This window comes from Dothidotthia symphoricarpi (genome assembly GCF_010015815.1).
Source record: "Dothidotthia symphoricarpi CBS 119687 unplaced genomic scaffold P153scaffold_32, whole genome shotgun sequence".
NCBI classification, from domain to species: Eukaryota; Fungi; Ascomycota; class Dothideomycetes; order Pleosporales; family Dothidotthiaceae; genus Dothidotthia; species Dothidotthia symphoricarpi.
Genome location: NW_022985039.1, coordinates 38,906 through 65,582, shown reverse-complemented (window position 1 = coordinate 65,582; position 26,677 = coordinate 38,906). Strand labels below are relative to the sequence as shown.

General features: G+C 48.7%; 14 protein-coding genes across 14 annotated transcripts; 8 read left to right on the top strand and 6 right to left on the bottom strand.

Annotated features, from left to right (window-relative positions):
• Nucleotides 1-231: 231 nt before the first annotated feature.
• P153DRAFT_371702 (uncharacterized protein) lies at nucleotides 232-1,784 on the bottom strand. The gene has a single exon (XM_033669322.1). The coding sequence runs from the start codon at nucleotides 1,291-1,293 to the stop codon at nucleotides 697-699; it is 597 nt and encodes a 198-aa protein (XP_033517771.1). The 5' UTR covers nucleotides 1,294-1,784; the 3' UTR covers nucleotides 232-696.
• Nucleotides 1,785-2,209: 425 nt separating this feature from the next.
• P153DRAFT_362076 (uncharacterized protein) lies at nucleotides 2,210-3,453 on the bottom strand (the record flags this gene model as incomplete). The annotated part of the gene is made up of 2 exons (XM_033667060.1): nucleotides 2,210-3,192; nucleotides 3,228-3,453. The coding sequence occupies 2 exons, from the start codon at nucleotides 3,451-3,453 to the stop codon at nucleotides 2,210-2,212; spliced, it is 1,209 nt and encodes a 402-aa protein (XP_033517770.1).
• A 1,713-nt stretch (nucleotides 3,454-5,166) lies between these two features.
• P153DRAFT_427035 (uncharacterized protein) lies at nucleotides 5,167-6,430 on the top strand. Its single transcript, XM_033672640.1, has 2 exons — nucleotides 5,167-5,937; nucleotides 5,993-6,430. The coding sequence occupies exons 1-2, from the start codon at nucleotides 5,448-5,450 to the stop codon at nucleotides 6,088-6,090; spliced, it is 588 nt and encodes a 195-aa protein (XP_033517769.1). The 5' UTR covers nucleotides 5,167-5,447; the 3' UTR covers nucleotides 6,091-6,430.
• Nucleotides 6,431-6,714: 284 nt separating this feature from the next.
• P153DRAFT_352234 (heme-dependent catalase) lies at nucleotides 6,715-8,389 on the bottom strand. The gene is made up of 3 exons (XM_033666376.1): nucleotides 7,575-8,389; nucleotides 7,314-7,525; nucleotides 6,715-7,261 (listed from the first exon to the last, which is right to left on the bottom strand). Exons 1-3 carry the CDS (start codon nucleotides 8,167-8,169, stop codon nucleotides 6,950-6,952), a joined length of 1,119 nt encoding a protein of 372 aa, XP_033517768.1. The 5' UTR covers nucleotides 8,170-8,389; the 3' UTR covers nucleotides 6,715-6,949.
• Nucleotides 8,390-8,533: 144 nt separating this feature from the next.
• On the top strand, nucleotides 8,534-9,848 carry P153DRAFT_371698 (C4-dicarboxylate transporter/malic acid transport protein-like protein). The gene has a single exon (XM_033669321.1). It carries the CDS (start codon nucleotides 8,592-8,594, stop codon nucleotides 9,801-9,803), a length of 1,212 nt encoding a protein of 403 aa, XP_033517767.1. The 5' UTR covers nucleotides 8,534-8,591; the 3' UTR covers nucleotides 9,804-9,848.
• Nucleotides 9,849-10,140: 292 nt separating this feature from the next.
• P153DRAFT_362072 (uncharacterized protein) lies at nucleotides 10,141-10,467 on the top strand (the record flags this gene model as incomplete). The annotated part of the gene is made up of 1 exon (XM_033667059.1): nucleotides 10,141-10,467. One exon carries the CDS (start codon nucleotides 10,141-10,143, stop codon nucleotides 10,465-10,467), a length of 327 nt encoding a protein of 108 aa, XP_033517766.1.
• A 939-nt stretch (nucleotides 10,468-11,406) lies between these two features.
• On the bottom strand, nucleotides 11,407-12,405 carry P153DRAFT_371697 (uncharacterized protein). The gene has a single exon (XM_033669320.1). The coding sequence runs from the start codon at nucleotides 12,250-12,252 to the stop codon at nucleotides 11,443-11,445; it is 810 nt and encodes a 269-aa protein (XP_033517765.1). The 5' UTR covers nucleotides 12,253-12,405; the 3' UTR covers nucleotides 11,407-11,442.
• A 2,123-nt stretch (nucleotides 12,406-14,528) lies between these two features.
• P153DRAFT_371695 (uncharacterized protein) lies at nucleotides 14,529-14,966 on the top strand. The gene is made up of 2 exons (XM_033669319.1): nucleotides 14,529-14,712; nucleotides 14,768-14,966. Exons 1-2 carry the CDS (start codon nucleotides 14,536-14,538, stop codon nucleotides 14,897-14,899), a joined length of 309 nt encoding a protein of 102 aa, XP_033517764.1. The 5' UTR covers nucleotides 14,529-14,535; the 3' UTR covers nucleotides 14,900-14,966.
• A 102-nt stretch (nucleotides 14,967-15,068) lies between these two features.
• Nucleotides 15,069-15,821, bottom strand: P153DRAFT_303987 (uncharacterized protein; the record flags this gene model as incomplete). The annotated part of the gene is made up of 1 exon (XM_033664555.1): nucleotides 15,069-15,821. The coding sequence occupies one exon, from the start codon at nucleotides 15,819-15,821 to the stop codon at nucleotides 15,069-15,071; it is 753 nt and encodes a 250-aa protein (XP_033517763.1).
• Nucleotides 15,822-16,613: 792 nt separating this feature from the next.
• P153DRAFT_371694 (uncharacterized protein) lies at nucleotides 16,614-18,635 on the top strand. Its single transcript, XM_033669318.1, has one exon. It carries the CDS (start codon nucleotides 16,698-16,700, stop codon nucleotides 18,330-18,332), a length of 1,635 nt encoding a protein of 544 aa, XP_033517762.1. The 5' UTR covers nucleotides 16,614-16,697; the 3' UTR covers nucleotides 18,333-18,635.
• Nucleotides 18,636-18,835: 200 nt separating this feature from the next.
• Nucleotides 18,836-19,578, top strand: P153DRAFT_401981 (uncharacterized protein). The gene is made up of 2 exons (XM_033671956.1): nucleotides 18,836-19,004; nucleotides 19,062-19,578. The coding sequence occupies exons 1-2, from the start codon at nucleotides 18,921-18,923 to the stop codon at nucleotides 19,398-19,400; spliced, it is 423 nt and encodes a 140-aa protein (XP_033517761.1). The 5' UTR covers nucleotides 18,836-18,920; the 3' UTR covers nucleotides 19,401-19,578.
• Nucleotides 19,579-19,775: 197 nt separating this feature from the next.
• Nucleotides 19,776-21,882, bottom strand: P153DRAFT_401980 (heme-dependent catalase; the record flags this gene model as incomplete). Its single annotated transcript, XM_033671955.1, has 6 exons — nucleotides 19,776-20,017; nucleotides 20,105-21,103; nucleotides 21,150-21,314; nucleotides 21,367-21,475; nucleotides 21,528-21,584; nucleotides 21,632-21,882. The coding sequence occupies 6 exons, from the start codon at nucleotides 21,880-21,882 to the stop codon at nucleotides 19,814-19,816; spliced, it is 1,785 nt and encodes a 594-aa protein (XP_033517760.1). The 3' UTR covers nucleotides 19,776-19,813.
• Nucleotides 21,883-22,718: 836 nt separating this feature from the next.
• Nucleotides 22,719-23,385, top strand: P153DRAFT_352218 (HHE domain-containing protein; the record flags this gene model as incomplete). The annotated part of the gene is made up of 2 exons (XM_033666375.1): nucleotides 22,719-22,976; nucleotides 23,029-23,385. The coding sequence occupies 2 exons, from the start codon at nucleotides 22,719-22,721 to the stop codon at nucleotides 23,383-23,385; spliced, it is 615 nt and encodes a 204-aa protein (XP_033517759.1).
• Nucleotides 23,386-24,422: 1,037 nt separating this feature from the next.
• P153DRAFT_304068 (uncharacterized protein) lies at nucleotides 24,423-26,041 on the top strand (the record flags this gene model as incomplete). Its single annotated transcript, XM_033664559.1, has 5 exons — nucleotides 24,423-24,572; nucleotides 24,621-24,882; nucleotides 24,933-25,124; nucleotides 25,185-25,579; nucleotides 25,628-26,041. 5 exons carry the CDS (start codon nucleotides 24,423-24,425, stop codon nucleotides 26,039-26,041), a joined length of 1,413 nt encoding a protein of 470 aa, XP_033517758.1.
• Between the last annotated feature and the right edge of the window lie 636 nt (nucleotides 26,042-26,677).

Sequence of the window (26,677 nt, the reverse complement as noted above, 5' to 3'; positions counted from 1 at the left end):
CAATGTGGCATGTCAGAGAGGGTGGGCTTGTCGCCCACTTATACGCAAATGAATACGCGGCAAAACACACGGCAGGAGAATACTAGCATCAAGTGATAGTGCTTGATCTGCGTTACGGGCTCCTGCAGTATCTACAGGGTGGCCAGCTCTGGTGTGTTTACGGCTTCGTACACATCCTTGCTTTTACGGCCGGCTACGAAAATCACCGGAGCTAAAGTTCAATGACTCGTCTTCACTTCATAACATCGCAACGCTTCAGACAGTTAGGGTCTCGACGTTGAAGCTAGTACATGAATTTATTAGGCTTTATTCCAACGTCGAACGGCATCTCCATTCCCCGAGCCTGAAGATGATCGGGAAGACCCATGTACATCCAACGAATAGATCGACAACTCGGTCGCGTAGCTCTTCCAAAAACTCAAAAAGTGACTCGCTCTCTCATATCGTAGACTACAATCCGCATCTGCTCGATTAGGTGTCGAAGTATTTACGATTTTTGCTACAAGTTGGGACTGCACTGTTCAGGTTCAGGGTCAACGGACACACCCGAGTCCGCAAACCTGCAAGTCCTCTTGTAAGATCTCCGTTCCTGAGAACACGCTAGAACATAACCGGGTAGAAAAGTTAGGTCGGTAAGCTCTTCACCGATCAGCATCAATGATTTCGTATATCATGTAGGGTCACGTCCAGGAGAGCTCAGTCCACTTGTAGTAGGTACATGTTCCAGGGCCCTGGCTCAGCGAGAAAGCGTTGCATCGGCATCATAGAAGGATCAGTTTGGTATTCCAGTCTTTCCAAATTTCCTTTCTCAATCCTGTATAAAAGATCGATGTACCCATCCTTCCCCAGGCTAACAGGTTCGTTGTAGCGATCTCTTCGAGTCTCCTCTTGGCGCACTATAATCTTCAGCAGATTATCAGGGAGTCTTTCAACAATTCTGTGTTGAGTAGCGGGCCTAGGTGGTGATGTGGGGATCTTGGACTCTGCTTTGGCTTTCTCGAATTTGAATGTTTGCTTCCGTGGTAAGGATATAGGAACGTAGCGCGGGTACTCTGTAATCACACCATCTTCGCGCTGGTGCGCTCGGTAATTTATTGATTGCTTCTTCTTGCTTTTGGTTCGGGATGAGGAATGAGTGATCGCGTTCACAGCGATCTCGAGGTTGGTTGTGGAAGTGGAATTCATCTTGTCTCCTGCGGTATTTGTTGCGTTGTGGATGATGATATCGGTGGTTGATTGGCCTGCTATGTATGTAGAGCGTGGGTCCAAAGTGTCGTCCTGATGCAATCTCATCGTAACATGAGCGAGTCTTACCTTTATACACCTAAAGCTTTTTCTCACTCTCGATAAATGCCTTGCTTCTCTCTGAACACAGCCCAGAACCTGTCCATCGCGATCTCACATCCGCGTCGTCCTCATCAGACCGTCACAAAGCTATGTGCTCACCGCATACTCATCGCATTGCCTGAGCAGTTGCCTGACGAGCGCAGCAATCCAGCTCAAAACATTAGGCGCAAACACAACAACGACGTCATAGAGGTATGACATTTCGCGGTCCAGACTTTCATCCGTGGTTCGACGTGTCGCCGTCCTCTGGCGCGATGCGATGACAGTGGTGCATCTCAGCTGAAACGGAAGATAGACATGCTAAGCCCCCGCGTAAATGATGTCATTGGCGATTTGTGAGCGGAAGGCTGAACCGAGCGACGGTTTAACGAGAACGGGTGTGGCTTTAGCTGGCGGTCTGGACCTTGGACATGGTGTTGCGGGAGGCTTGGAGAACGGGATGGCGTGGGGAAGTTGACCACGAGAGATGACGTCAGGATATGTGGTGGCTGTAAGGCGCCAATGTTGGCGTGTCAGAAGGAGTTGCTTGCACAACCACACCTCACATACGGGTATGGTGTACTTTTAGATTATCATCTTCTATGTACCTGAGCTTTCCGAATGCTTCCTAATTTCCATTCACTAACCTTAATCACGGCGGCATGTGTGCTGCAGCGCGATGTCGCTTCAAGGACAAAAGGAAACGCCTTCATCCGGTTTACATATAACCGAGCTATCATCACCAGCTTAGAATATGCTTCCTCCACATCCTTCATTGAGAGAACCTGTACCGTCGTCGAAGTCCAAGCCTGCACCGTTCCAATATTCTTCTCGAAAAGCTCTCGGCCTGTTTCCAAGCGATGCACGACCACGTCGACCGGATTTACGTTAGAATCTTGTAGCCCAACTCCTCCATCAGCTCTGGATCCTGTTCAAGCTGCAGATGAGTGGTCGCAAGACTGCGCTCAATAGCCTCGATTATATCTCCCTCCACGTAAACGTCAGATTTGACCCGCGCTTTACCCCTGAAGGAATCCGCAAATTTGGCAGCACCAAAAGTCGTTCTGACAGCGACTTTGGAAGCGCTCCACTTCCGAAACCCGTCAAGTTGCTGTTGCCCGAATCGAGAGTTTCGACTACACAATAACCATGCCGTCGACAAGACATTGAGTTCGAACTGAAATCCAACGCGCTCTAAGCAAGGGAAGACAGTAGTACTCAGGATCAGGTTGTCGAACCAAAGGGTGTCCATCATTTTGTGTGTATCGTCGAAACTGAACATTACTGATTCTAGACTCGGCGGTAAGATAGTGCTGAAGTCCGTTCCATGGATCGAGGGAAAGAAGTAGTAATCAAGAGATGCCTGTCGCATACCCTCGTCGGCTAGATATGCAAAGGGGATTACAACGTGCTTTAGGTGCTTGAACCGCCTTAGGTTGAGCTGTTCTAGGCAACTCACGTCATTGATCGAGAGCAAACGAGTGCCAGACAGGTTGTAAATCGGCTGCTCATATATAACTTCAAGGTCTTCAAGACGCGCCTCGAGTGAAGCCTGGGCTTGCTGATACGACTCGGAAATCAAGATCTCGGAGAGAAACCTTTCGTGATCAAGAACGCCCGTGACCATGGGCAAAAGGTCCAGAAAATTGCTGCCCAAAGAGAGCTTTCTGATACCTGGCGATTGAGCGATGACCGCCAACAATCCAATCGAATAAAAGTCTTCCTCCCTCAAGGAGCTGTTCTTCATCCGCTTTTCGAAATTGAACAGCGAACGTACATCCTTTGTGATTGAGCAGAAAGTCTGATAGCATTGTTCGGCTAGAGCTGGCCCTCGCGAATATGCTATCATCATCGCATCGCATCTGTCTGATTAATCGTTCCAAGGCGAAAGTGTGTCAGACCACTGGCTAGACTAGGTTGCGTTCCCAAGAGTTCGGAAAGTCTCCAGATGTGTTCTATGGATACTGTTGCAGTCCGAATGAGAGCCTCCTGCGCAATGGGACGGAGATGACGACAGGTGAGAGACAGAGCTCGAAGAGATGGAACGATCGCGCCTTCTGGAAAACCGGGTTGGAGGGCAATATTGAGCAATAGTTCGTCCGGTAACTTGAGTACAGTAGTGGCCATTATCGCGAGCAAACTGCTTGGGTACGTGGGATGTGTTGAGTGTTTCAAGTTACAGCTGGTGAGGGGTTGCGAAGTTGCGATTGCGCTAATAGAAAGAAGCGATGGGCATGAGCATGAGCATGAGCGTGAGACGGGCTGGTTTGCATGCGAAATAATTTACCTTCACCGCGCTATTCCGTCAGGTCACGAGATGCTCCGCATTATTCGTTACGCAATTGAAGGTCGCGATTCTGTTATAGGCAATCCCTACCTCAACCCTATATTCTTCGCCGTTGCAGCTCACATCCTTGAACGATCAGAGAAGCTAAATAAAAGTTCGCCGCCGCTTTCTGGGCTAGAGCTGTATCACCAAGAATCTTCAGACTCTTCGTACTTACGACAATCCTCTATTGCCATATGACATACAGTCTGCGATGACCTGGGCAAGGTAACATTGGTCACGCACTTCCAACCAACTTCTCACGACATCTTGGAATGACTCGAAATGTTCTTCGCTGCCAATTATTTGGAAGTGCAGAAGCAAGTCTTGTATGGATCCAACGAGTTGCACTCACTGTCTTCAAAACAATATACCAGGCTCTCGTTCTGAATATAATTTTATCAACCAAACCTTACCTGTCGCGTAGAGGATAAGTAGGATTCTGGCCGAGCAGCTCGGCATCGGTTGATGGGTATTTTGCTACTCGATAACACCACTACACTATTTCTCAGTTTCCATATCGGCGTGACTGGACGCATCCAGTTTGCTAACGAAAAGTTGGCTTGCTCTGCATTTTTGACACATCCGTCGTTGGAAACATCCCTCCTATCATTCGCCACTACACGAGTCATCCGTTTAACCTCTTTTTCCTTTATTTCGGAGCATCGATCGAAACTAGTCTGCAACCTTTGAAGTCAGTGTTCTCGCCCAGAATGTCGCGTTTTACAATATCAGTACGACGCAGACGGCCTACTACTTGACATAAGGGAACAGACGCTGGTCTTTACTTGAAACCTGCGCACACTTCGTGTCTGGTATCTCACAACTCTTGTACGGCCTACTTTTTGATTCTCTGTACCTGAGTAACCAAGTGACTTGAGAAAAATCAATGAGCTGAAGTACTACTCGAGAGAATCTTTGATTGAACCGCGCAAGCGCTTGGTATCGGTTTGGAGCCCACACTGCATAGAACTGGGGATGTGTACCACATTTTTTTATGCCAGTATATACTAACGGTGATTAACTCGAGCATAGCCTATCCAGGAGATCTCATGGAGTTCTCTTTCTGGCTTCTTAGTCGTTTTATCAACGGCTATTGGCGATTCACTATATCGAAATGGCAGAAGTTGATGGAACACACAAATCTCGAGACAGAAACAATTCCCAAATCTTCGCCCCCTTCTTCTCATTGGTCTCGAACATCGCAAGAGAGGCGATTCGCTTGTCTGTGCCCTGAGAGTGACATGTCTAAAACGCTTACCGTATCACCAACTAATAACAAAGAAATCTAAAATCAAGCGCAATCGTTTATACCTGTTGCCCGATACGGCTAGGCCTATTGAGGCAGGCCCGTTGAATGGAAAACCGGATTCTCGTCCCTCTCGAGTCTTTGTCTAGCAAGGACTCAATCCTGAAACTTGACCACCTGTATGAATTTAGTCTGTCGGCTGACGTGCACATGCCAATTGATATATTCACAAAGGTATGACCTAAGTGATTGGTGTTCGCGTCCTCAGCGCCGATCGTGTGGCTGAATCCAGCGGCCAATTAAATCAGCAGAGACACGTACGTTATCCCAGACATCTCGTTTTCACTCGCCATTCGGTCGCACAGACTGTATCGTTTCTGCCGAGTTGTGGTAGTACTAGCAACCAAAAGGAGGTCCCTTGGGTGCGCAACTCTTTGTATCTCATTGAGGCTGAGGTCGATCTGTTTATAAAGATACGCTGGGAAGCTGACATTACGCAAACCCTTCGAAACCCTGCATTTGCCCTTGCAAGACCCGAAACTCAAGATGCTTCTCAATATACTTACCTCCACATTTCTCGTCGCTGGCGTTCAAGCGATCGGCCGCGCTATCATCACCAACCAATGCGACCTCCCTGTCTACGTTTGGTCGGTCGGCAACAACGTCAGCCAGCAATACACTCTCGGGCTTGACCAATCCTACAGCGAAGTTTTCCATACCGATCCAGGAGCTGACAACACCTCACTTATATTCTCAACTATGGATGGAGGCTTCTCGATACCCAACACTAGCCACACGGTCTTCACCTATACCCTCAAAGGTGACCAAGTTGAATACGAACTCGACGATGTTGTTCCATTGTATCAGTATAATTTGTTTTCCGGGGAAACAGTAAAGATTACTGCAACGGATCCGAACTGCAACAATATCACATGGGGAAACGGTCGACCGCCGGCAGAGAAACAAGTGGAGAGTTGTCAGGCGGGGTCGGATTTAGAGCTGAGCTTCTGTACAGGGCATTGTTTGCCAGCATGGTGTAAGTGCGATTATTTCGAAGTACATTGGTCCTTCGCTAATGTCATGTCTCTTAGTTCCTTGCGGTAGCAACGCCCCGCCCGGAGACACGAGACAGTGCTGCACACACTGTATTGGTGATCATCACTGCATTGCAGTTTCTGAACCAGTATAGACGTAGTGACGAGTTTACGGGGAACAATTGCATTGTATGGGGATCTTGTTATCACAAGATCTTGAACCCTGGTGACTACTTTGGAGCGGCGAAGGTAGGATGTAATGACGACAGGTTCCGATATGTTTTGAACAGCAGGACAGCACTAATATGATTGTTTCTGTTCTGTGGTGACTTTTGTTCGGAGTAGTCCGTTTTCCCCAAAGAAGCTGATGTTGAAGTACCTCCTTGTTCCCGCTCAGCGATTGCGACGAACAAATTGCCATATGATATCCCCAATTCCAAAATGCATCGTTCATTCACACGAAGGAGCTGTAGCATCATTAGACATCTTGTCAGGATGAAAGGGACCATACGGCTATTGCGGGTTGTCGTCAGATACAATGCCGTTTGTACATGAAAATCCGAGCGATGCGCTTTTCCAGTGCATCTGAACTGATTTATGAGTGATGATATTATCCAAGACATCAACAGAGTAAGCGTTGAGACGTTTGGCTGTCAAAACAGGGTAAGATATTGCTGTGGGTGTTGTTGACTGGTCAATCTCATACGGCTTGTGTTAACATGAGTATAATCGGGTAGGGTGCATCGGGTTGGATTAGTATCGAAAGTTTTTGTAAGTACGCGGAGGGTAGTCGCAGTAAGAACGCGCTGCCAGTTGTGCAAAGCTTACTTACTACGCATGTAACCAAGAAGATGCTTTGAAACACTAATGTACCGAGATATGTAATCATATGAAGATTTGAAGTGACAGACATTAGTGAGCGTGAAAGGTGTTGATACTAAGTTGAAATGGATTGGTAAAGTAACTGTCGAAGGGCGAGACGCATACAGCTTGCCGGTATAGCCCCTTGATCGTCTACCAAGGTATCTCACCCACACTATTCACGCTCTGTGTTGTATTAGCATTCATTGCTTCCCTTTTCTTCCTGCTCATGTCGTAAACGACCCTCCGCAAGCGATTAATGCTTCCCAGAGGTTGATGCTCAGCCAGTGCATCCCAAGGGCTGAGCTTCATATAGTCCTCCCAGAAGACCCTTCTGGCCGCAGTCAATGCGTCCTGTGGAGGAAACTCGATGACGGCTATAGTCTGATAAGGTGCCGTAGCCTCGTCCCAGACTATGGATGCATCTTCGGTGGGGTGGTGCTCTGGCGACGTCCCAAGTTGAATCTGCGAACACGTAAGCCATAGTAGGGGTTAGTCCAAAGGTACTTGGACTGACCTTGAACTCATATTTCGCCCCATTTTCTGCATAGTACTCCATCAACCAGTCTGCAAGAGTCTCCCTAGAGTAACTACCCTTCATCTTCTCCGTACGGCTCTTCATTTCATCGAGGACCGGGAAAAGCGCCATGTGGCCGTACCATTCGCCGAATCTAAATGCACTCTGTGAGTAGAAAGAGTGGCTGATCATGTTGGTGTTGGGGAGCATCCCTGTCTACATGAGCTTTTATCAGGCTGGAGTGCTAGGTGTAGTACGTACCAGGCGCACTTTGCTTGATAGCGTCGGTGCGTAACTTTGTCGCTGCCGCTAGCATCGTAGGGCTATCAAAGTACTTCTCTCTCAAATTCATGATTTCCAAGCAAGTGTCGATGTCGGTCAATTCAATCATCGGGGCGTTATTGAAGAAAAAGTCTTGGGTCGTTGCGTTTGGATTCGCACCCTCGAGTCGTTCGCCTTCGACTTCAAAAATTCTCATCGCCAGCCCCCGAGGTCCGGGCTCTTGATCAGCTTGGAGAAACACAGGTTCATTTGCGTATCTCGCTGCTACATCGTATGTCTTGCCGGGCGTCTTGAAGAGACCCTGGCGCAGATGGTCTGAGATATTTGATAGTACAGTCAACTTACCTTTGACAACACCTTGTGTCTTGACGTGCGTGGCCCGAAAGGCGTGACGATGTTGGTCGAAGTTGTGTTGCTGCATCTTGTTCATCGTTTCTCCAATTTGTCTGGTCTTTTCTCCTTCATCCTCTTTTGGGTCTTCGACGCCTGGCGAATCCCAGCGAAGATAAGCATCGTTTGACGGGGCTGTGGAAAGAGCGCGCTTGACCGTGTTGTATGCTTCCGAAAGAGACATCGTGAACGTATAGTTGTCTGTCAGAGGGCCTCCCACTTCTGAATGCGTTTCGATCCGGGAACGCTTTTGGTGTGGTGTGATGTGATACCTACGTCATCGAGATGTTAAGAAATAACGTGTCTATTGTCGCTATGGCTGAGTACCACCTAAAAGCGGATGTATGGAAACTAATAAAGCCCTAAATGCGTGAGGCGTGACATCTGTAACCGGTCGGGGTTGGGTTACGTTCACGAGAGACCTGATTGCTCAGATGAATCTGCAGCCTAAGATCTTGCGCTAATACCAAACAGGTAAGGATTAGTGGAGCTGATCTGCCTAACTCGATACTAAGATCTTGACTTGACGTCAACCATTATGTTTGCGATGCTCTCCATGACCTTCCTTGCAATCCCACCTCCATTATCGCTCAATAATCATACATCATGTTCACCACAAATGAAAGAACTGCGCTTTTGGCTAGACCACTCAAAGATACCGCTGTACGAACACGATGGCAGGAGCGACTCCAGCATTTTACATGGGCATGGTTCGAAGTTACAATGTCGACGGGCGGATTGGCGACACTTCTGGGCCAGCAGCCCTACACCTTCACTGGTCTGCAAACTATTGGGAAGACGTTTTTCATTCTCAATATAGTGCTCTTTGTTGTATCTAGTGGATGCATCACCTATCGTTTCTGCAACAACAAAGGGTCACTAATGCGTAGTTTACACCACCCTCACGAGAGCTTCTACTTTGGTGCCTTCTTTGTGAGCGTTGCTATTATCTTCTATGGTGTACAGCAATTCGGCGTTCCCTCCTGCGGCCCATGGCTCGTCAAAGCGCTGGAGGTATCGTTCTGGACTCAAGCAGGCATCGTTATGCTTGTCGCCGTGTTCCAGTACCATGTCATCTTCGACGAGGAGCAGCTTCCCGTCTCCGACGCAATGCCTCATTGGATCCTGCCAGTTTATCCGTTCTTGATACTCGGTGTTTTAGGAAGCTCTCTGTTGAAGGACGTGTCGGCAGGAGCTGGTTTGCCCATTTTCATCGGTAGCCTCGCCTTTCAGGGTCTGGGTTGGACGGTCGCGTTTTTCATGTTGACCATCTATGTTACCCGACTGGTCAACAGCGAGCTACCAGAAGCTCCAAAGAGGCCGGGAATGTATGTCGCGGTGGGACCCGCATCATATACCGCGAATACGCTCGTCACACTGGGGATGCAAGCTCCAAAACACATACCCATAAATTTTCTTGGCATCACTTCTTTCTTGGTTGGGGATGCATTCAAAGCTATCGGTGTTGTCACGGGTATATTCCTGTGGCTTGTAGCATTTTGGTTTAGCGCGTTGGCCACCGTCAGCGTTATCTTCACTGCCAAGGACTCACACTTCACGCTGAATTACTGGGCATTCATCTTCCCAAATGTCGGACTAGTGATCGCACTCATCCACATCGCGAACGCACTTGAAAGTGATGGTCTAAGGTGGATAGGCAGCGGAGCGACTGTCATACTTTCAATGCTATGGTTTTGGATCGCTTTCTTGAATGTCAAGGCCATACTCGAGAAAAAGGTCCTTTACCCAGGAACGGATGAAGATATGGAGGACATTGAAGGACATGCAGATGCCAGTGATGGCGAGGAGGAAGTATGAGACAGTAGATCTAGCAGCCACGTGGGAATATAAACACATGCCATCGCATCTGCTACGTCGCCGAGTGACATAATACCCACGTGTACATTCGCGTTTGTCCTTCAGCCACCATGTGCGTTCAGTGTACAAAAGCTACTGCTGAATTTACCCGGAATACTGCGCAAGATGTGCCCTTTGTTCAAAATCATTCTGAAAAGATGTGAACTCTCACGTCACTATTCGGTTGCCAACCTCCAAGGACACATGGTCACTTACAGTAACACACCACAAAATTACCACCTTCATTTTCATGCAACACATTCTCCTCATCGAACAGGAGAAAAATAGAAAAAAAAACATGTCATACTACGGCGTCCACAAAGCAGAAATCGACATGCTCGTCTGCACGACGTGCAAAACTGAAGCATTCGCCTGGCTAGCGGAGACGTTTCCATGTCCTGTTTGTGGAGAATTTAAGTTCGAATCTCTAGTGTCTGCAGATGAGAGACCAGCAGAGGAGGGAAAACGAAGTCCTAAGGTGGATGATGGCGAGAGACAGAGCAGAGGCGGGGACGGAAACAATGTAACTGGGAAGAAACGGAAAAGGTCTTGCAGTGATGACATGATGCCGGACAAGGAATCTAAAGCACGCATAGTGGGCTCAGATCTTGGTGGTGGTGAATGAATATTGGCTAAGGAATTCAAGCTTAGTGAAATGTAAAGCTTTCGTGTGTCTGAAAGGTGGCTGAATATTCAGTTAACTACTTCTTCGTATTACCTAGAGATATTGTTCCTGATTCAGCCTTGCTCGAGTCTCTGCATATACATCCTACAAATTTTCGGTCTGAAGTCGATAACATCGAAGCCCTTTGGATTTGACCCAAATGTTGAGGTTCTTGGCACGAAGTATAAACGAATTTTCCAACGTATAGCATCTCGCAACCTGTTATCAAAAAAAGAGTCGTAGAGATACCCAAGGCATTGTTCTCGCAATTTGATGTCGTCAGGCAGCTACACCCAGATAGGGCGAGGTGTAGCTTTAAAAACTGCTGGAGCGAACTATCGCAATGTCTAAACAGACCAACGAGAGGCATGTTAGCCAACAATGATATGTCGAGGATCATCCAGACAGCTAATACTGTAGCCGCGTGCTTCCGGAAAGTGCACTGGCTATAAGCCTTACAGGCATCGCAAAGTCGTGCTAGCGACGTGGCATTACCATCAGCTTTTCCAAATCACACCCAATCCACGTGAATATAATTCGAGATTGGCCATCTCGGACAGTGGTCTAAAACGTATGCGAATATCGCCCAGATATTAGCCCATATCAACGAACATGAGCAACATCCAGAATGATCAACAGGCAGATTTCCAGTCCGTACGATCATCACAATCTCAGACATAGTTAGCAGTTACGATGAGTGGTAACTGTGCCGGGTTGAACACACAGGCTCCAATGTTGGACAACATGCACGATCTCGATTCTGAGAAGGCCCCAGGTTTGAAACAAAGGTTTGCCAGGGAAATACGACATACAAACGTGCATCTTCTTCATCCGACTCAATTCAACGACATTAGAAGATAAATTGGGGACTGATACGAGCTTAAGATTCACGACTTCTGCGGCGACGCAAATTGGCAAAAGGGGCTTATTGACGTCTCAAACCTCTCCTGAAGTTACTATTCCTCCTACACGGCTGTCGAATTGTCGTTTCCAAAGCGGCATCATCGGCCTTGGTCTCGGCTCATAAGTGGCCGTATCGAAAGGCTCCAGGGTTAAGCCATTATCCTCAGCAACCCCCTTTGCCGTGGATGACCTGTAATGGCGGATGATTGTCTTTTCTAGCTTTTTCAACTTGTCGTGCCGTCGAGGTTTGAGGTTCTTGCACAGAGCCATAAGTGCCTGCTCTGAAGGTTCGGGGAAATCGGTATTGAGGTGAAGTTCTCGGATGCTCTCGGGTAGCATGTCTCCCAGACACGGGATTTCGACATATGTCCAAGGCCTCGCGCCTGGAGGAACTTTATAATTGCGGCCAAGTCGCTGTCCACTTTCCAACGGAGGCCCGCAGAATGTCTTTACATCTACTTCCAACGTCTGTAATTCTGTGAAACGCATAAACGAAGACAAGCCGTTGACGATGTCTCCGTGAAGCTCGTCTATAGTAATGGCAAGTTCAGTCAAGCGTTCACCGCAGTAGTTGGCGATGGCTTCTGCAAACTCGCCTGGATTCCAGTCATATTCGAGCCCGTCCCATTTTGTCTGGTGGGAGTATTTGAAAGTCGTTAGTTCCGGTGTGTTGGCCAATAGATTCGACAAACCATGGGCGTCTATGCAACAACACGCAAGTTCGATTCTTGTCAACCGTGATCTAGGGCTCGACTCAGGCCACTGGAATATTATACCATCCCAGTCGTCTTCGACAGCCACACAGCTCACGGCATAGAGGTTCCGGACGCTGTGTAGTGCCATGAAAGGCTGCAGACATTGTAAACCCACTCTGACGTCGTAGCCTTCTTCCACAAACGGTAACAATGTCTCCAGAGCCTGCAAGGGTGTTGATTGACAATTCCTGTCATTTGAACTCGCAATCAGTGATTCGATCAACGGTACTATAGCTTCCGCCGCTTCGGTACTGCGGACCTCGTGCCATCTGTCCGGCAATTGGAGCGTCTTGAGTCTGGGAAGGAGAGACAACAATGCAACAGATGCATACAACTTGTCCAGACCTTCCTCGTCCCTTGCTTGATCTTCTTTGAGAATCCGGTCCCACCAACCCTCTATATCAGGACTTGCGAAGAGTTCAGTGTGGAATAACAGGCTTTTGATCTTTTGCATAGCTCTGTTATCCTGCCGGAAGTCGTACCCATTGAACCCGCTATCAATGTCCATGTTGTGGCCTGGATTCCATAAGGTGAGAGATTCGATGTACTCCGCAATGATAGGTTTACATGAGATCTCATACAAGATACTCAAAGTATCCCCGCGACGTGTTGTGGTTGCGTTGGTCGTGTCTTTCCAATTTCTTTTCAAGACGTTGTGTGCCTGAATTTGAGATTGCGCACGCCCATATATCGTTTGGCATGAGAGGACAAAGTTCTCAAGACCATCTGGTTGGGAGAAGTTGATAATGAGGTCGAGAAGCTCGGGAGGAAGATCCAGAAGGCGCATAGTAGACATCCAGAGAGTTGCGTGATGAACATGTCATGGGCAAGCAATCATGTCGTGAAGAAGTTGATTATAGTAGTATAAATAAGCGATCGCCAGCCTGGACGAAAGGAAAGGTACCGAAAGGTGGAGAACAAGGGTGGCGAATGCGCCGGTATTTTGGAGTCTATTAGTGTGCCGAATTAGAGTGTGCACATGCAGAATTACGTCACAATCGGGCGTTAGCGTAGTTTGTATGGTTCGGTTTACAAAGTCCGTAGAAAGGTTAGGCCAGAGCTTCAGGCTATGGTCACAGGTCAAAATTACAAATCGACTGTTTACCTGACGATACGCGCGTTCTCTTTGGGAAAATAGGATGCACATACGGATATCATGGCCTGGACGACTACCCAAGCCATCTATGCTCACAGGTAGTCTTCGTCAGTGTCTATGTTGTCTGAATACATCATGTCTTGATGCAGACTACCAAGAAAGAAAGGCCTATCCAAAGGTTCTTGTAAAACCCAGAGATCTGGAATCGGCCCTACTGTATAGTGACTAAGTACGTTGTGGTTGACCAAGATATAGAAAGCATTGCGCCAACGTACAGAGACCACTCATCCTGAGAAAGCATGTACTCTAAAATCATGCCACAATCACCCGTCAGACGAGAGATGTAAATATATGACAACTGAAGCTCTATAGTTATATGGTAACAGCCGAGATTTGATTGTTGAATTACACGAGATCAAGAGGCTGTTAGTAAGGAATAATGGTAGTATCAGCCGTTCCTTACACAAGCACTCTTACTGTATTCAGGCATGAAAATTCTTAGTATAGTAAATTTCGTACCTCGGTATCGTTCTGAATTTAGCCTCTGTTCTGCGTGAGCTTGAGTGATATTGTTTACACCTCCTGAACCTCTACATGCTGCAGGCATGAGACTTCGGATCGAAATGCTATTCTAGGCTATCATAGGCGTATCCCATGGTCTGATGGAACGGACCCGCGGATTTTGGCCAATAGAAATTGATAGCACAAGTTCAAAGAACATCAAACCTCCACAGCAAAAAACTCCTACGCGGGGCGTAACACCAACTTGCCGACGCGATTTAACTGGCCAATAGCCGGGCCGAGATCCGGTATGGGGATAGTTATGTTTAATTTGCTCCTGTTGAGCTAGCTAGTGGTAGAATTGCACCGCCACCCCACGCCACGATGGATGCTCAATCACCTTTTATCGCTTCGCGTTACTACTTGTGAGTTAGAAGTGTCCTGAATTAGGTCTAAGATATGTTCATGTACACTTGCTGCGATACTTGGCTCAGCACCACCGCTATCGCTCGAGACGCGTGAGACGCGGGAAACGCCGCCCTTAGTTTCCGCAAGATCACGTTTGAAGTTTGTCGCTGAATCTACTGACAAATGACATCTAGGACATGATGAAGTCAAGGGTTATTCAAGCATGGCGACCTGACTAAAGACCAAGACACACAGTTGATGGAGCAAGGGCGCTCATGCGCCACTGCGATCCCTGCTAGCGTCGCAAGCAGGTTCCTCATCCATCTGGACAAAGCCTCCACCGTTTATCAATAGTAGAACCTCGCAATGAAAGCCCTTTTCCACATAGCACATGCCCTCCTTGTACTAGTCCTGACTGCGTTGCTCATCCGCGTAGTCTATTACGGCTTCGCAATACTCTGGGCGGATCAGCATCCGCAGCCCGTCCAATCTCAACAAGACAGCGCAAATGCTAAGCTGGAAAGGCCATCGCCGCAAGAAATGGTACGCTTTTTGATTGTGGAACAACAGGATGCGACAACGGGTTAATGACGTACAGGCTGAGTCAATGAACACGTATTGGGATATGTGGGATGAGGATCACTGCAAACATGTTTGCGAAACATCGTGGACCGCGTGCCTACTAAGGCAGTGTGACCAAGTTCCAGGAGTGCGGAGACCCAACCCATAGGTGTAGGATGAGCAGTGATAGTGGCTCGCTTGTGTATAATTGCCGGAATCCGAAGGACTTAGAAGACGTCTTATCGGTTACCAGTTACATCATTGTACGATGACCCTTACTGCAATTCGCATGATGTTCCATAGTAGTTCTTCTCCTTAATCGTAGACGCCACTAAAATCTACATATTCAATCTCACCCCTGCCGTTCTAACGCTCTCCACGACTACATTGACCCTCCTCCCCTGTTCCAGAAACCGGAATTTCAACCAATCTTTCAACTGATCAATTTGTAGCACGTAATGAGAAGACACGATCTGTGTTTCCGGTTTCGTCCTCTTCCTTAGCCAAATCTCAATCGTCAACTTCGTCAGCCTGTTCAAATCGAAAAGATCAGTCATACGGTATGTTTCGACCAGGGTCTGAATACTCAGAATCGAGCTATTACAAGGGTTCTCGACCGATGAACAAAGCTGTGGTTTGCAGAAGTCGGAGATCCGGAACTTGATCCGCGCTTCCATTAGCCCTGGGCAGCATTTCATTAACTCGATATACGGATTTACTTCATCAACTCGTACGCGGTAGCGCCCAAAAAGCTGGAATTCCAAGCGACGGACAGCCTCAAAGCCTTGCTGGTTGGGAAAAGTGTTCAAAAATCGAGTGAAGTATGAGCAGTTCGCGGGATATAAGATCCCAATTTCTATGCTACGAATATACCACAGGCCGACCTCGACACGTGTTGCCTCGTTTACGTGACAAAACTTTGGGAGAAAGCAGGGCAACAATGGGCCGCGGTTGTAGATCGAATCCGCGGCACTGAAAGTCTTTTGGTAGGTTCCTGGGGTGTGGGGTTCGGGGAGAAAGGCGAACAGGTATATGAGTTCGCGGAGCTCAACAGGGAGATGTGGAAAGGGGACTTCTGATGTTGGTACCATACCTCCTGTACTTGAGCAATCTTGTTGGTCTGCGAAAGTGTGGCAGAAAACACTACAGCGCAGAAACATATTATGTGTATTGGTACGCTGAAGCGATCAACCTTGTAATCTTGATGTGTGCAACGACCGCGCACGTGAATGAAGATCTAGTGGTTGTATATACTTGAACGACTGCTGTGACAGGAACAAATATTGCTAACGCTTAATAAGTGAGATAAGCCAGTAAGGAGACTGATTTATCGCCACAGTCAATGTTATGTCAGTCACCAAAGTACAAGAGATTTCCGTACAGTACTGTCTACGTGAGTTCTCAGAATGAAGGGAAACCGATATATTTACTTCAATTGAGAATCGAGCAAGCAGGGCTTCGCCAGATTGGATCATGACATCTCGGGTATCAATGATCAAGTCCCGCGAGCGTGACATAATGAATGAAGTCGTGACTTGCTTGATGGGTGGATTTTCAAGACAGGGCAGGGGAGCGGAGTTCGTTTCGCAGAAGGAGCAAACCTCGCCAAACGCTCTGTTGAGACTGCGCAAATTGGTGTAGGTGACTAGTGTGAAGTGGATTGATGTGTTTTACTCCGGCCTCTTAACGAAGTCATTGTCCATTCACAAACTTTGTCTGAGATAGAAGCCGTTAGATGTTTGTTTCACATCCACTCACAAGTCTATATAGTGAGTAGCAGCAGACACATATTTTTCACACATTGTGAACCAACCACAGTGCGAAATTATTGCACCTCCTGCGATGTGTCTTTCATGTATACCGTATATATTCACGGATTTCTTTCAACATCGTGAGCTTACCGCGTTCCAAGACGTGAACTCTATGTCGGCCTTTTTACCTATACTACCGCCAACAATGCGTCCCCCATGGCTGCTAAAGGCCCAGGTCCTCTCACGAATAGTGAAAACAAGCTCCCTGTGGCTATATTAGTTTCTACTCGAATCTCCTCCTGTTTGTCCTTCCCAATATCGACCCTCATCCGTCTCAACCAACAGCACGTCAGTCATCCGAACAATCTTGTTCTTTTTCACCCATCTACTCCTACGATGAAGGTCATTCGAGCTCCCCTGCCAGAAATATCGATTCAAGATGTCCCATTCACAGAGGACGATTCTACAGACATGGCCGTTGATCCAATTCTCGAGGACCTTGGGCGTGCTGCCGAAGGATACACTACCTATGAGAACATATATACGCCCGATCCTATCCAATCGTCGTACCGCCCTTTCCACGACCTTGCTCAGGGTGCTCATGCTTGTCTCAAGTATCGCACTCTCGCAGAGATTGGAGAAGCCAAGTGCCATCAAGCCTTTGCGAAGCTGTCCCTACCGATGCGAAAGTTCTTGAACCACTGGGATTACTTTGTGGTGATGGATATCCAACTCGATCACGACTGCCATGCTTCGAAAGCTGAACTGTACCTCTTCGACCGCAAAGGCCATGCTCCCATCGACGAGTGGATGTTCTGGGACATGTCGGATGCGTGGGATCGATGCGACACGTACGAGAACGACTTCGACTTTTGGGGCGACGAACTGTTGGCGTTTCGCGACATGGCCGAGTCTGCTGTTGGACACATGTCATATGAGCCACCTGCGTACTTCCCTCTCTTTCTCCAACTTCCCCCAGAACTCCGCGTCAACGTTATGCATGAGTATCTTCTCCTCGAATCCGAGAAAGAATCGTTAGGTGGGCTTCAACATTACGATGTTTACTGGAATCGATGCTGCGTGTGGGACTACCCAGAAGTCCTCATTGCTTGCGACAACCAAGAACCAGCTGCCTTTCCGCCTCCCGAAACAGGGCGTGCGCCGCAAGGGTGGCTTCCAGCTCTCGCATTCGCGAACAAGCAGATGCTGGGAGAGGTCGTCGTGCACATGCTCGAGAGGACGGAGCGATATGATTTGAAGTATGAGTATCGTGAACCTCGCTCCAAGATCGCGACGTGGTTCCGCCGATTCCTGGAGTCAATTCCGAACGGTCAGAATGCTATAAAGTACCTGAACTTTCCGCATATGTCTTGGTTTAACCATATGTGCACCCCACCAGCACCGACGAATCCGAGTGTGGAGCTCATGGTGGCATGCCGAAGGCTACGGAAAGTCGACATGACATTTCATGCCTCAAAGCTCACGCTACCAGATCCAGGGAATGCCGGACACTTCCTTCCTCGTCCGGTTCAAGACGTAATCACGTATTTCTGTCTCGAGTCTATCTTCCAGTGCGAAAACCTTGAACAGGTACACTTCGACGGCATTCACTATCAGCTGCGTCATGGTGGTCGCCCCGGTGACTTGGCGACACTCACGGAGCTTGCGAGGTGGATGAAGATGGGATTTCTGATCGAGCGAAATGGCGTCAAGGACGTTGAAATTGACGTCCACGAACGTTTTGGCCAGTGGGAAGGCCGGACCCCAGGCACTGTTCTTGTACTGAGCGATGAGGATCTGGCGGAGGTGGAAAGGAGTATCGAAGCGAAGAGGGTTGGGATGTGCGAATAAGCTGGCGTCCCAGGTATGCGCTCGATTGATGAACATGTGTAAGAGGACAGCCGAGGTTCTTTCCAGTTAGATATCGTTGTCCCATATGAACTTCAAGCAACTAGTAAACCTGGTTCCTTTGCAAAGCTTCCCATCTGTGTTTGCAGTGATGTTAATAACATGACAGCGTGAAAAAGGGTGTGAAATGACACTTCCACGGCAAGTAAGATTTCATGACAATGTTGGGTTCCTTGCCACTGTACCTGCTTGCATGGCGCATTATCGATGAGCCCTTTGTTGATCTGCAGCTGGCTTCGAAACTCAAATTTCGAAGCAGAAACGGCGATCTCGATGTCGAGGGAAATGACGCACGATGGTATCGCCGATGATTTAGGGTTGAGATTGATCCGACCAATCAACGTTCAGGTAAAACAGCTGACTATCACGTGAAGCAGCCGCATGCAACATCCCTGTGAATCCGGGGTAGCAGCAAACAACGCATAAAGAACAGCAGACTGGGTGCACTCGGCTCTGTACACCGCTCTGCCTTGCTCTAACTCTCGCACCTCATAACCTACACCTTTAGAGCAACATAAAATCACCGTTATCATGTCTTGCCCAGTCATCGGAACCACAAACTCGGTGCTCCCGCCAAACCACCCCTCCGTCGACCTCAACGTCGATGGCCAAGTCGTAAGCGCCCCATTTAGACCCCTCCAAAGGAAAATTTACACTGACACATCCCCCCAGTGCCCCGTCGTAGGCGCAACCACCGACCACCACCATAACCTGCACGTCCACCCCCCGATCCCGGGCGCCTCCACCACCGCAACCTCGTGCCCCGCGCTGAAATCCGCTGTCAACGAGCCCAAAGCTCAGGCCATGGACGACGCGCTATGCCCTGTCGTTGGCACTGCGACCACCGTCCTGCCACCCGACCACCCAGATATGCTGAATGCAGGGCCGGGAGATGTTTGCCCGGTTACCAAGGCCAGCGTGGGGCATCACCAGGGGAAGGTGGTGGGGCATCCAAGTGTAGCGGGCGCAGCCGAGGGCGCTGTGTGCCCAGTTACGGGACAGGGTCATTGAGAGGTGTGAGAGTTCATCATAACGAACGATACGGACTAGGCATATGAATTCTCGGTTGTTGGAGATGGAATACAGAGGGACTTCAGTTTATACCATCGGATAACTCACCGAGACCTTTGGGTGACTGGAGTTGGTTTGTGAATGAATCTTAGATATTAAGAATGTTTGCTTCTCCGCGCTTCTCGTCATCATTTGTTGACTGTTTGTTGGTGACCATTACCCAGACCCAACGAGTGGGACTGAAGTACGACACATCCAACAACAAGCACTGACTAGTGTCATTCAATCACAGGACAAGCTCCAAACCGAGTATGCTGCACGAAAACATGCAAAGGTATTTACTGACGAGATCAAGAATCGCAACTTTCTTTCATTACTGTCATTGTAAAACATGTATGAACCGAGTCTCCGCTTCAATTATAAATGGGCATAGTAGGCACTTGACCAGCAAGCTTCTCCCCGTTCGTCGGCTGGAACTTCTTCTCCTTATACCACGCATGCGCATGCTGCGACATCTCTTCGACCTCAGAAAATTCAAACTTCGGACTCGGCAGCAAGTCATAGATACCACGGGAGTAGTCGGTACCGATGTTATAAATTTGCGCGAGGTACTTCTTCTGTGATGCATGTCAACAAAGTGATCACTGGAGAGTATTGAGAAGGAGATATTGTAGGATTCAGAAATTGGAAAGAGGAGAGCCTACCTGAATGTCAGGGAACTTGACGAACTTGAGCATGTTGGCCGTGTTCGTGATCGTGTGTGCGCGCTGCTCGTCAGTCATGACTCTGCTCCACAGGTCCTTCGCCTGGTCGTACTCGTTCCGCTTGCCCTCGTGCCAGTAGTGGCTCTTTCGGCTCACGACCGCGTCATTAACCTGGTATGGCGTCTCCGCTGCGTCGGGCCTGAATTTGTTTGAGAAGCTGTTTGGCGCATACTGCGCATTGCCCGCGTGATTGGCATCGATACGCATCGCGCCATCAAAGTTCAACGTCGCGTACGATTTTGCCATGAACGGGCAGTTGACGGGCACTTGGTGGAGGTTCACGCCAATACGGTGATATTGCGCGTCGCGGTAGAAGAACATGCGGAACTGCAGGAGCGGATCCGGAGAATCTTCGACACCAGGGACCATGCTACCAGGAGAGAAGGCAGCTTGCTCGACATCACGGTGGTAGTTCTCTGGGTTCTTGTTCAAAACCAGACGGCCGAACTCTTGCATGGGGAACTGCTTGCGCGGCCAGACCTTTGTGACGTCGAAGGGGTCGAAGCCTAGCTTGTCAGGGTCCGCATCCTGAGGTTCCATAACTTGAACCAAAGCTGTCCACTCAATTTCCTCGCCGCGTTCAATCGTCTCCCAGAGGTCGCGCTTAGAATAGTCGGGGTCTTCACCACACATCTTCGTCGCTTCCTCTTGAGTGAACTGCTTCTGGCCATGCTTGGCGATGAAGTGGTATTTGATGTATACGAATTTGCCTTCAGCGTTTACCCACTTGAAAGCGTGGCAGCCATAGCCGTGATTAAAGCGCCAGCCTTTCGGCGTACCATGATCTGAGAAGAACATGAGGCCTGCATGATTGCCCTCAGGGACGTTGCCGAGGAGATCGAAGATACCATCGTAATCAAGGAGGAAATTTTTGGGGTTGCGATATTGAGACCGGATGACGTCTGGACCCTGGATGGGGTCACGGCAGAAGAAAATGGGCTGCATCTGTTAGCAGACGAAAGGGGTACAGACGAAGATGACTTACAAAGTTCAACCCAACGATATCGTAGTTGCCCTCCATGGTGTAGAGCTTGATGGCAAATCCACGTGGGTTACGAGCCTCATCAGGAAATTCTCGCCCAGGAGTGACCGTAGAGAAGCGAACGAATGCAGGAGTCTTCTCACCGACGCTCGACAAGAAGTTGGCTTTCTGCCGCGCTGTCAACTACATGTTCCATGCTCATCAATTTTACCACGCATACCGTGAGGGCCTCGACGTTCTTCGTGCACTCGAAAAAGCCAAAAGCCCCAGACCCACATGGATGCACCATACGCTCCAAGTTCTTCGATCGGTTGAAGGTCTGCTGCTTTCTAGCCGTTGTCAGAGATCATGTCCACTCAAGGAAAACTGTGATTCACGTACTGGAGCAAGAAAGTGTCACTGATCAGTGGAAGACCACCAACGGTCTTGCTATGCGAGCTATGCCATGATCAGAGTCTAGTCTTCCGATGCTCGATGCAACATACTGATCCGGGTACGGATGACCCTCATTATTGGTGAAATAAGCGCCATCATCCTCACGCTTCCCACCCTGAACAGACCCAGAGACCTTTGCAATGATGTCGGCGGGACCTTCATTAGCGCTGGCCATGTGGCTCATGCGAGGAGCGCGACCTTCACCGGCAACAGCGCCCTGAATAGCCATGGCTGTAGCCTGCAGTGGGTGCTGGAGGGGATCATTCTGGTTTGTGTTCGCGCTGGTGGATGAGGGGGCCATGGCTGCTTTGAGTTTCTGAGGTAGACTGGACGGAATCTCCATACGACACCCCGGAGGCACGACGAGAGATGCACATATATTCGTACTTGCATGAATGAACGACGTCTCGATATCACATTCGCGTCAAAGTGATGTACTCTTGGCGCGTGCCAATGGAGGGGTAGACGGTGGGCGTTCACATGCGCCTCGAAGACGCGTCGTGAGGTTGTCACAGAGCCGATGATTGTCTAATATTACCATACCTCGATCTGTCCAGGAAACACGGTCATAGTATAACATCAGCCGAAGCTGACTCCATGCTTCTTAGCTAGTGATTTGGTGCGTTGGATTGCGGCGCGAAGATGGCTTGCGGCGCGGTGATAGGGATAGTTGCTTTTGGCTTGACATTTGTATGTTGACGTGTTGAAGCCGGAAGTGACTTTCACTAGGCTGCATGTAGACTAGAATTACCAACCATTCCGAGGAGCTACTCCGACCTCTCGCGGTTGAAACACCCGCGCCAGTAACTAAGAAGTAGAATGTCAGCGAACGTGTCCCTGTCCGACAACGAGATGGTACAGTAGCTGAAAGAAGTCGTGGACTGTGCCGAAACTTAAAACGTACACACTACGAGTAAGTGACGTAGAGATGAAGAACTATGTACTACAGGGAACGTGGGCATATTTGTGACAAGCACACTGACCCTCGCTCTCACCAACAACATCGAACCTCCGTAAAACGCCTTCAGCTCAAACAAACCTACAATGTTCGCTCCACGTGCCTTCTTGACGCCAATTGCCAGGGTTGCCTTTAGGCCCCAGGCAGTGCGTGTTCCAGTGAACAGCAGGCTCGCCTCGATGCGCCCGCGTGTTGCAGCTATTTCGACCGTGACCGAGGTTCTTACTGAAGATCACCGCGCACTTGAGACATATTACAACGAGATCGTCAACAACCCAGACGACATCGACCATCAGACGCGCTACGGCAACCAATTCACATGGGAGCTCGCCCGCCATTCGGTCGCAGAAGAACTACTCATCTATCCGGCCATGGAGAAGTACATGGGCGAAGAGGGCAAGGCGCATGCTGAGAAGGACCGTAAACAACATCACAAGGTTTGTCAGACTATCGCGTCAATTTGTGGGAATGCTAGCTGATGTATAACAGCTCAAAGAGTTGCTGAAGGAGTTCCAAAACATGAGTGCGACAGACACCGCGTATGTCCCCCACCTCAAGGAGCTGTGGTCTTTCCTCGGTCAGCATATCAAAGAAGAAGAGAAGGACGATCTACCCGCTCTCGAGCGCGCCTTAAGCTCGAGCGACAACAAGGGCGTTTCTGAGACCTTGGCCAAAAACTTTTCTAGGACCAAAATGCTTGTTCCCTCGCGTTCACATCCTTCCGCCGGCGAGAATCCCTTGTTCGAAGGAGCGATGGGATTATTGTTCGCGCCTATCGACCACGTCGCCGACATCTTTCGCAAGTTCCCTGACGGCGTCATCAGTCCAAACCCCTCGAAGAAGTAGACGATTTGGTGTTGCATATGACGACGGGTATGCACTATAGAATCTCAGGCATACCATAAGAGATAGACAAGACTTGGAACGAGCTTAGGAAAAGTCATGATGACCCATGTGGTTGCGATAAGTCTGGCTTTTAGTACCTCGACTCCGAAAACTAAGTGGAGAGTAACCTTGCAACCGCTGGACAACTATACGCAAATGTCGTGCAAAGGTTATGTGTTTGAGGCGTTTTCGGTGTGCGCCTACAGGTCTGTTTAGTGTGTAGAGTTTGGACTTCTTGTATGGCGCCCAGTCGCGCTAAAAAGCTTGTATTTTGGATCCGGATATATCAACTTAACATGAGTCTGGGTACATGGATACAAAATCCGCGTTGACTCTATCTTCTGTCCTTCGCTTGGAGTCTGCAGATACAAGCGCATGAATTGTCGTCATTGCAATGTGACTGGACACGCTATAAATGAAACCCACTAAGTATGTCCCGACAAGTCCTCAATGACGTGACAACATGATCAACTTGATGTGCGCGCATGGTGGAGTGACAAGTGTTGAGTTCTCTTCAATCATGCTGCTTATCTCCGACCCACTTCGGGCTGTATTAGGGTAGACGTGATATCTGTATAGCTGATCTTGGTTATATACATGTGACCTTGTATTATGCACAATGTGTACGACACAGTCACTGGAGATCTGGGAGATTCTCGAGATCTATAAGTCTTCGAGAACTGCTGTCATAAGTGGCGGTTACCCCGCATGCTTACTTTAAACTTTAAACCCGAGGCATTAGTGAGTGATATACCCTGTCGCGTCCTGCACTAGTCCGTCGACGCTCGGATCAACCACCTTGCCGATATAGTAGCGTAGTTCCGACCTCCTCGCACGATACGCCCCCTACGTGCTCTACAGGTCGATCACGGTTGGAGGCGGCGATTCTAATTCTTGCATAAACCTTCGCACGTCGTCCATTTTCGACCCTTCAACCAACGACCCCTTCCCTATGAGCACGTAGCATCCGGCGTATATACTTCTTGTCGACATCCGCGATGTCTGACTACAAAGATGCCGAGAAACAGTATGGAGACGGCAATGGCATTCATCCCACAACATCCGTTGGTCAGGGAACTCATCGGCGCGCGTCTATCACAGATGCGGTCTTCGGAGAGATCTCAGAAGGTGGCCCCAATTATCGTGCTGTACGTTTTGTCCGAGATTACAACAAATGAGTTACTAAAAGCTCACAGGTCGGCTGGAAAGGAACCGCCGTGTTGATGCTGAAAACGCAAATTGGCTTAGGTGTTCTATCCATCCCACAAGTGTTCCACAGTCTCGGCCTGATTCCCGGCGTGATTTGTTTGTTGGTAATTGCCACAATGACAAGTTGGTCCAACTACATTGTCGGTGTTTTCAAATTGCGACATCCCGACGTGTACGGTATCGACGATGTTGGTCGCAAACTGTTTGGCCGCATCGGCTATGAGCTATTCGGCATCACATTCGCCCTTTGTAGGTGATCTTCAGGTGGCCAGACTGTAGCAGGTGCTAAACAATAGTAGATTGGATCTTTGTTGCCGGATCAGGAATGTTGGGCATTTCCACTGCCCTGAATGCACTGTCGTCTCATGGTGCTTGTACTGCCATATTCGTTGCTGTTGCCGCCATAATTGGATTCGGGTTGGGGAGCATTCAAACTCTAGGGAAAATCTCTTGGCTTGCCTGGATTGGAGTGGTTAGTATTCTTAGTGCCAGTAAGTCGTCCATGATCATGTCGGAATTTTGTGAGTGGCCATAGCTCATATGCGAATCAGTCTTGATCTTGACCGTATCAGTTGGCCTTCAAGATCGTCCCGCTGATGCGCCTGTGACTCCCGGTCCTTTCAAGTCGGATTACGAACTTTTCGCTCACCCCAAAGCTGCCGATGCTTTCGCGTCCCTCTCATCGATTGTTTTCGCCTACGCAGGAACCCCAGCGTTCTTCAACATTGTTTCTGAGATGCGCGAACCTCATCATTATACCCGAGCTCTTATTGTCTGCCAATCGACAATGACTGCTGTTTACATTGCCATTGGAGTTGTAGTGTACTACTTCTGTGGATCCTACGTATCATCACCCGCACTGGGATCAGCTGGACACACGATGAAGAAAGTGTGCTATGGTATTGCCCTGCCAGGGTTGATGGTTAGCACAACTCTGTTCGTGCATGTAAGAACTACTCCTTTCAAAATATTGGCATTTCTGATTTTGGTACAGTTCGCCGCCAAGTACTTCTTTATGCGTATTCTTCGAGGATCACAACATCTAACCCGGAACACACCAACCCATTGGATTACCTGGATTGGTTGTACAGCGGGTAACGCCATTGTTGCGTATGTCATTGCTAGTGCCATCCCCGTATTTGGTGGACTTGTATCACTTGTCGGAGCTCTCTTAGGCACCCTAATGTCGATTCAACCGATGGGTTGCATGTGGCTTTACGATAACTGGCGTGAAGCACGGACTACCAAGTGGATGTTAATGGTTGGCTGGTGCGCCTTTATGATTATTGGTGGTTGGTTCCTGACCATTGCCGGTACCTACGGATCTATTGTTGGTATTATGGACAGCTATAAAGCATCGGGTGGATCCTCTGCGTGGAGTTGCGCCGATAACTCAAATTCGTCATAAATCCCCAGACTTTGAATCTGCGTCACGACGACCAAATCTCAGCAGAGAACTGTTATTAGAGATTTTACGTTTATCCTATCTAGTTAGAAAAACTAGGTAGGCTCGATAGTAATATTATGTGCATTGCGTTCTAGCGATTGGAAACCATTGCGGTGTTCAATTAAACCCTTGGCAAAGACCTCCCGACCTGTCTTGCTGTTAGAATTGAGGCAGGGTGTCTTACCAATTCTAACAGCACAGTGTCCTGTACGGGCGCCCAAGCTAAAAAAAGTTAAGGTTGCGGTGTAGTGAACTGAAAGATTATCCCAAATAGCTACATCTACTGAGCAATCCAACAACGCAAATTTCACAGGATAAAAGACCTACCAATATTATTGCATAGTGAAGCGAAGCAATAGGTACGCATCGTGCTTGGGGGTGATTCTGTACTCCACAATGTTCACGTAATACTTATAGTCTCCTCACATTTGCCTGTCCTTAAGTTTTTTACATGTGTAGGTGGGAAACCCCACTAACAGTTAAGGAACACAGAGTGACAGCAGGTGGCTGCCAAAACTGCCGTGCGGGAATCATCCGAAAGCCTTACATGTCCAGTCCTATATGGAACAGCCTGCGGTTCTTGCACGTTCAAGGTTC

Excerpts from the sequence above, each read along its gene's own strand:
- P153DRAFT_371702 (XM_033669322.1), bottom strand. The coding sequence starts at position 1,293 with ATGAGATTGCATCAGGACGACACTTTGGACCCACGCTCTACATACATA.
- P153DRAFT_427035 (XM_033672640.1), top strand. The coding sequence starts at position 5,448 with ATGCTTCTCAATATACTTACCTCCACATTTCTCGTCGCTGGCGTTCAA. Across the intron at positions 5,938-5,992 it reads GCATTGTTTGCCAGCATGGT|TTCCTTGCGGTAGCAACGCC; the intron begins GTAAGTGCGATT and ends CATGTCTCTTAG.
- P153DRAFT_352234 (XM_033666376.1), bottom strand. The coding sequence starts at position 8,169 with ATGTCTCTTTCGGAAGCATACAACACGGTCAAGCGCGCTCTTTCCACA. Across the intron at positions 7,526-7,574 it reads TATCAAGCAAAGTGCGCCTG|GGATGCTCCCCAACACCAAC; the intron begins GTACGTACTACA and ends TCATGTAGACAG. Across the intron at positions 7,262-7,313 it reads GGGCGAAATATGAGTTCAAG|ATTCAACTTGGGACGTCGCC; the intron begins GTCAGTCCAAGT and ends ACGTGTTCGCAG.
- P153DRAFT_371698 (XM_033669321.1), top strand. The coding sequence starts at position 8,592 with ATGTTCACCACAAATGAAAGAACTGCGCTTTTGGCTAGACCACTCAAA.
- P153DRAFT_371697 (XM_033669320.1), bottom strand. The coding sequence starts at position 12,252 with ATGGCACTACACAGCGTCCGGAACCTCTATGCCGTGAGCTGTGTGGCT.
- P153DRAFT_371695 (XM_033669319.1), top strand. The coding sequence starts at position 14,536 with ATGAAAGCCCTTTTCCACATAGCACATGCCCTCCTTGTACTAGTCCTG. Across the intron at positions 14,713-14,767 it reads GGCCATCGCCGCAAGAAATG|GCTGAGTCAATGAACACGTA; the intron begins GTACGCTTTTTG and ends AATGACGTACAG.
- P153DRAFT_371694 (XM_033669318.1), top strand. The coding sequence starts at position 16,698 with ATGGCTGCTAAAGGCCCAGGTCCTCTCACGAATAGTGAAAACAAGCTC.
- P153DRAFT_401981 (XM_033671956.1), top strand. The coding sequence starts at position 18,921 with ATGTCTTGCCCAGTCATCGGAACCACAAACTCGGTGCTCCCGCCAAAC. Across the intron at positions 19,005-19,061 it reads TCAACGTCGATGGCCAAGTC|TGCCCCGTCGTAGGCGCAAC; the intron begins GTAAGCGCCCCA and ends ACATCCCCCCAG.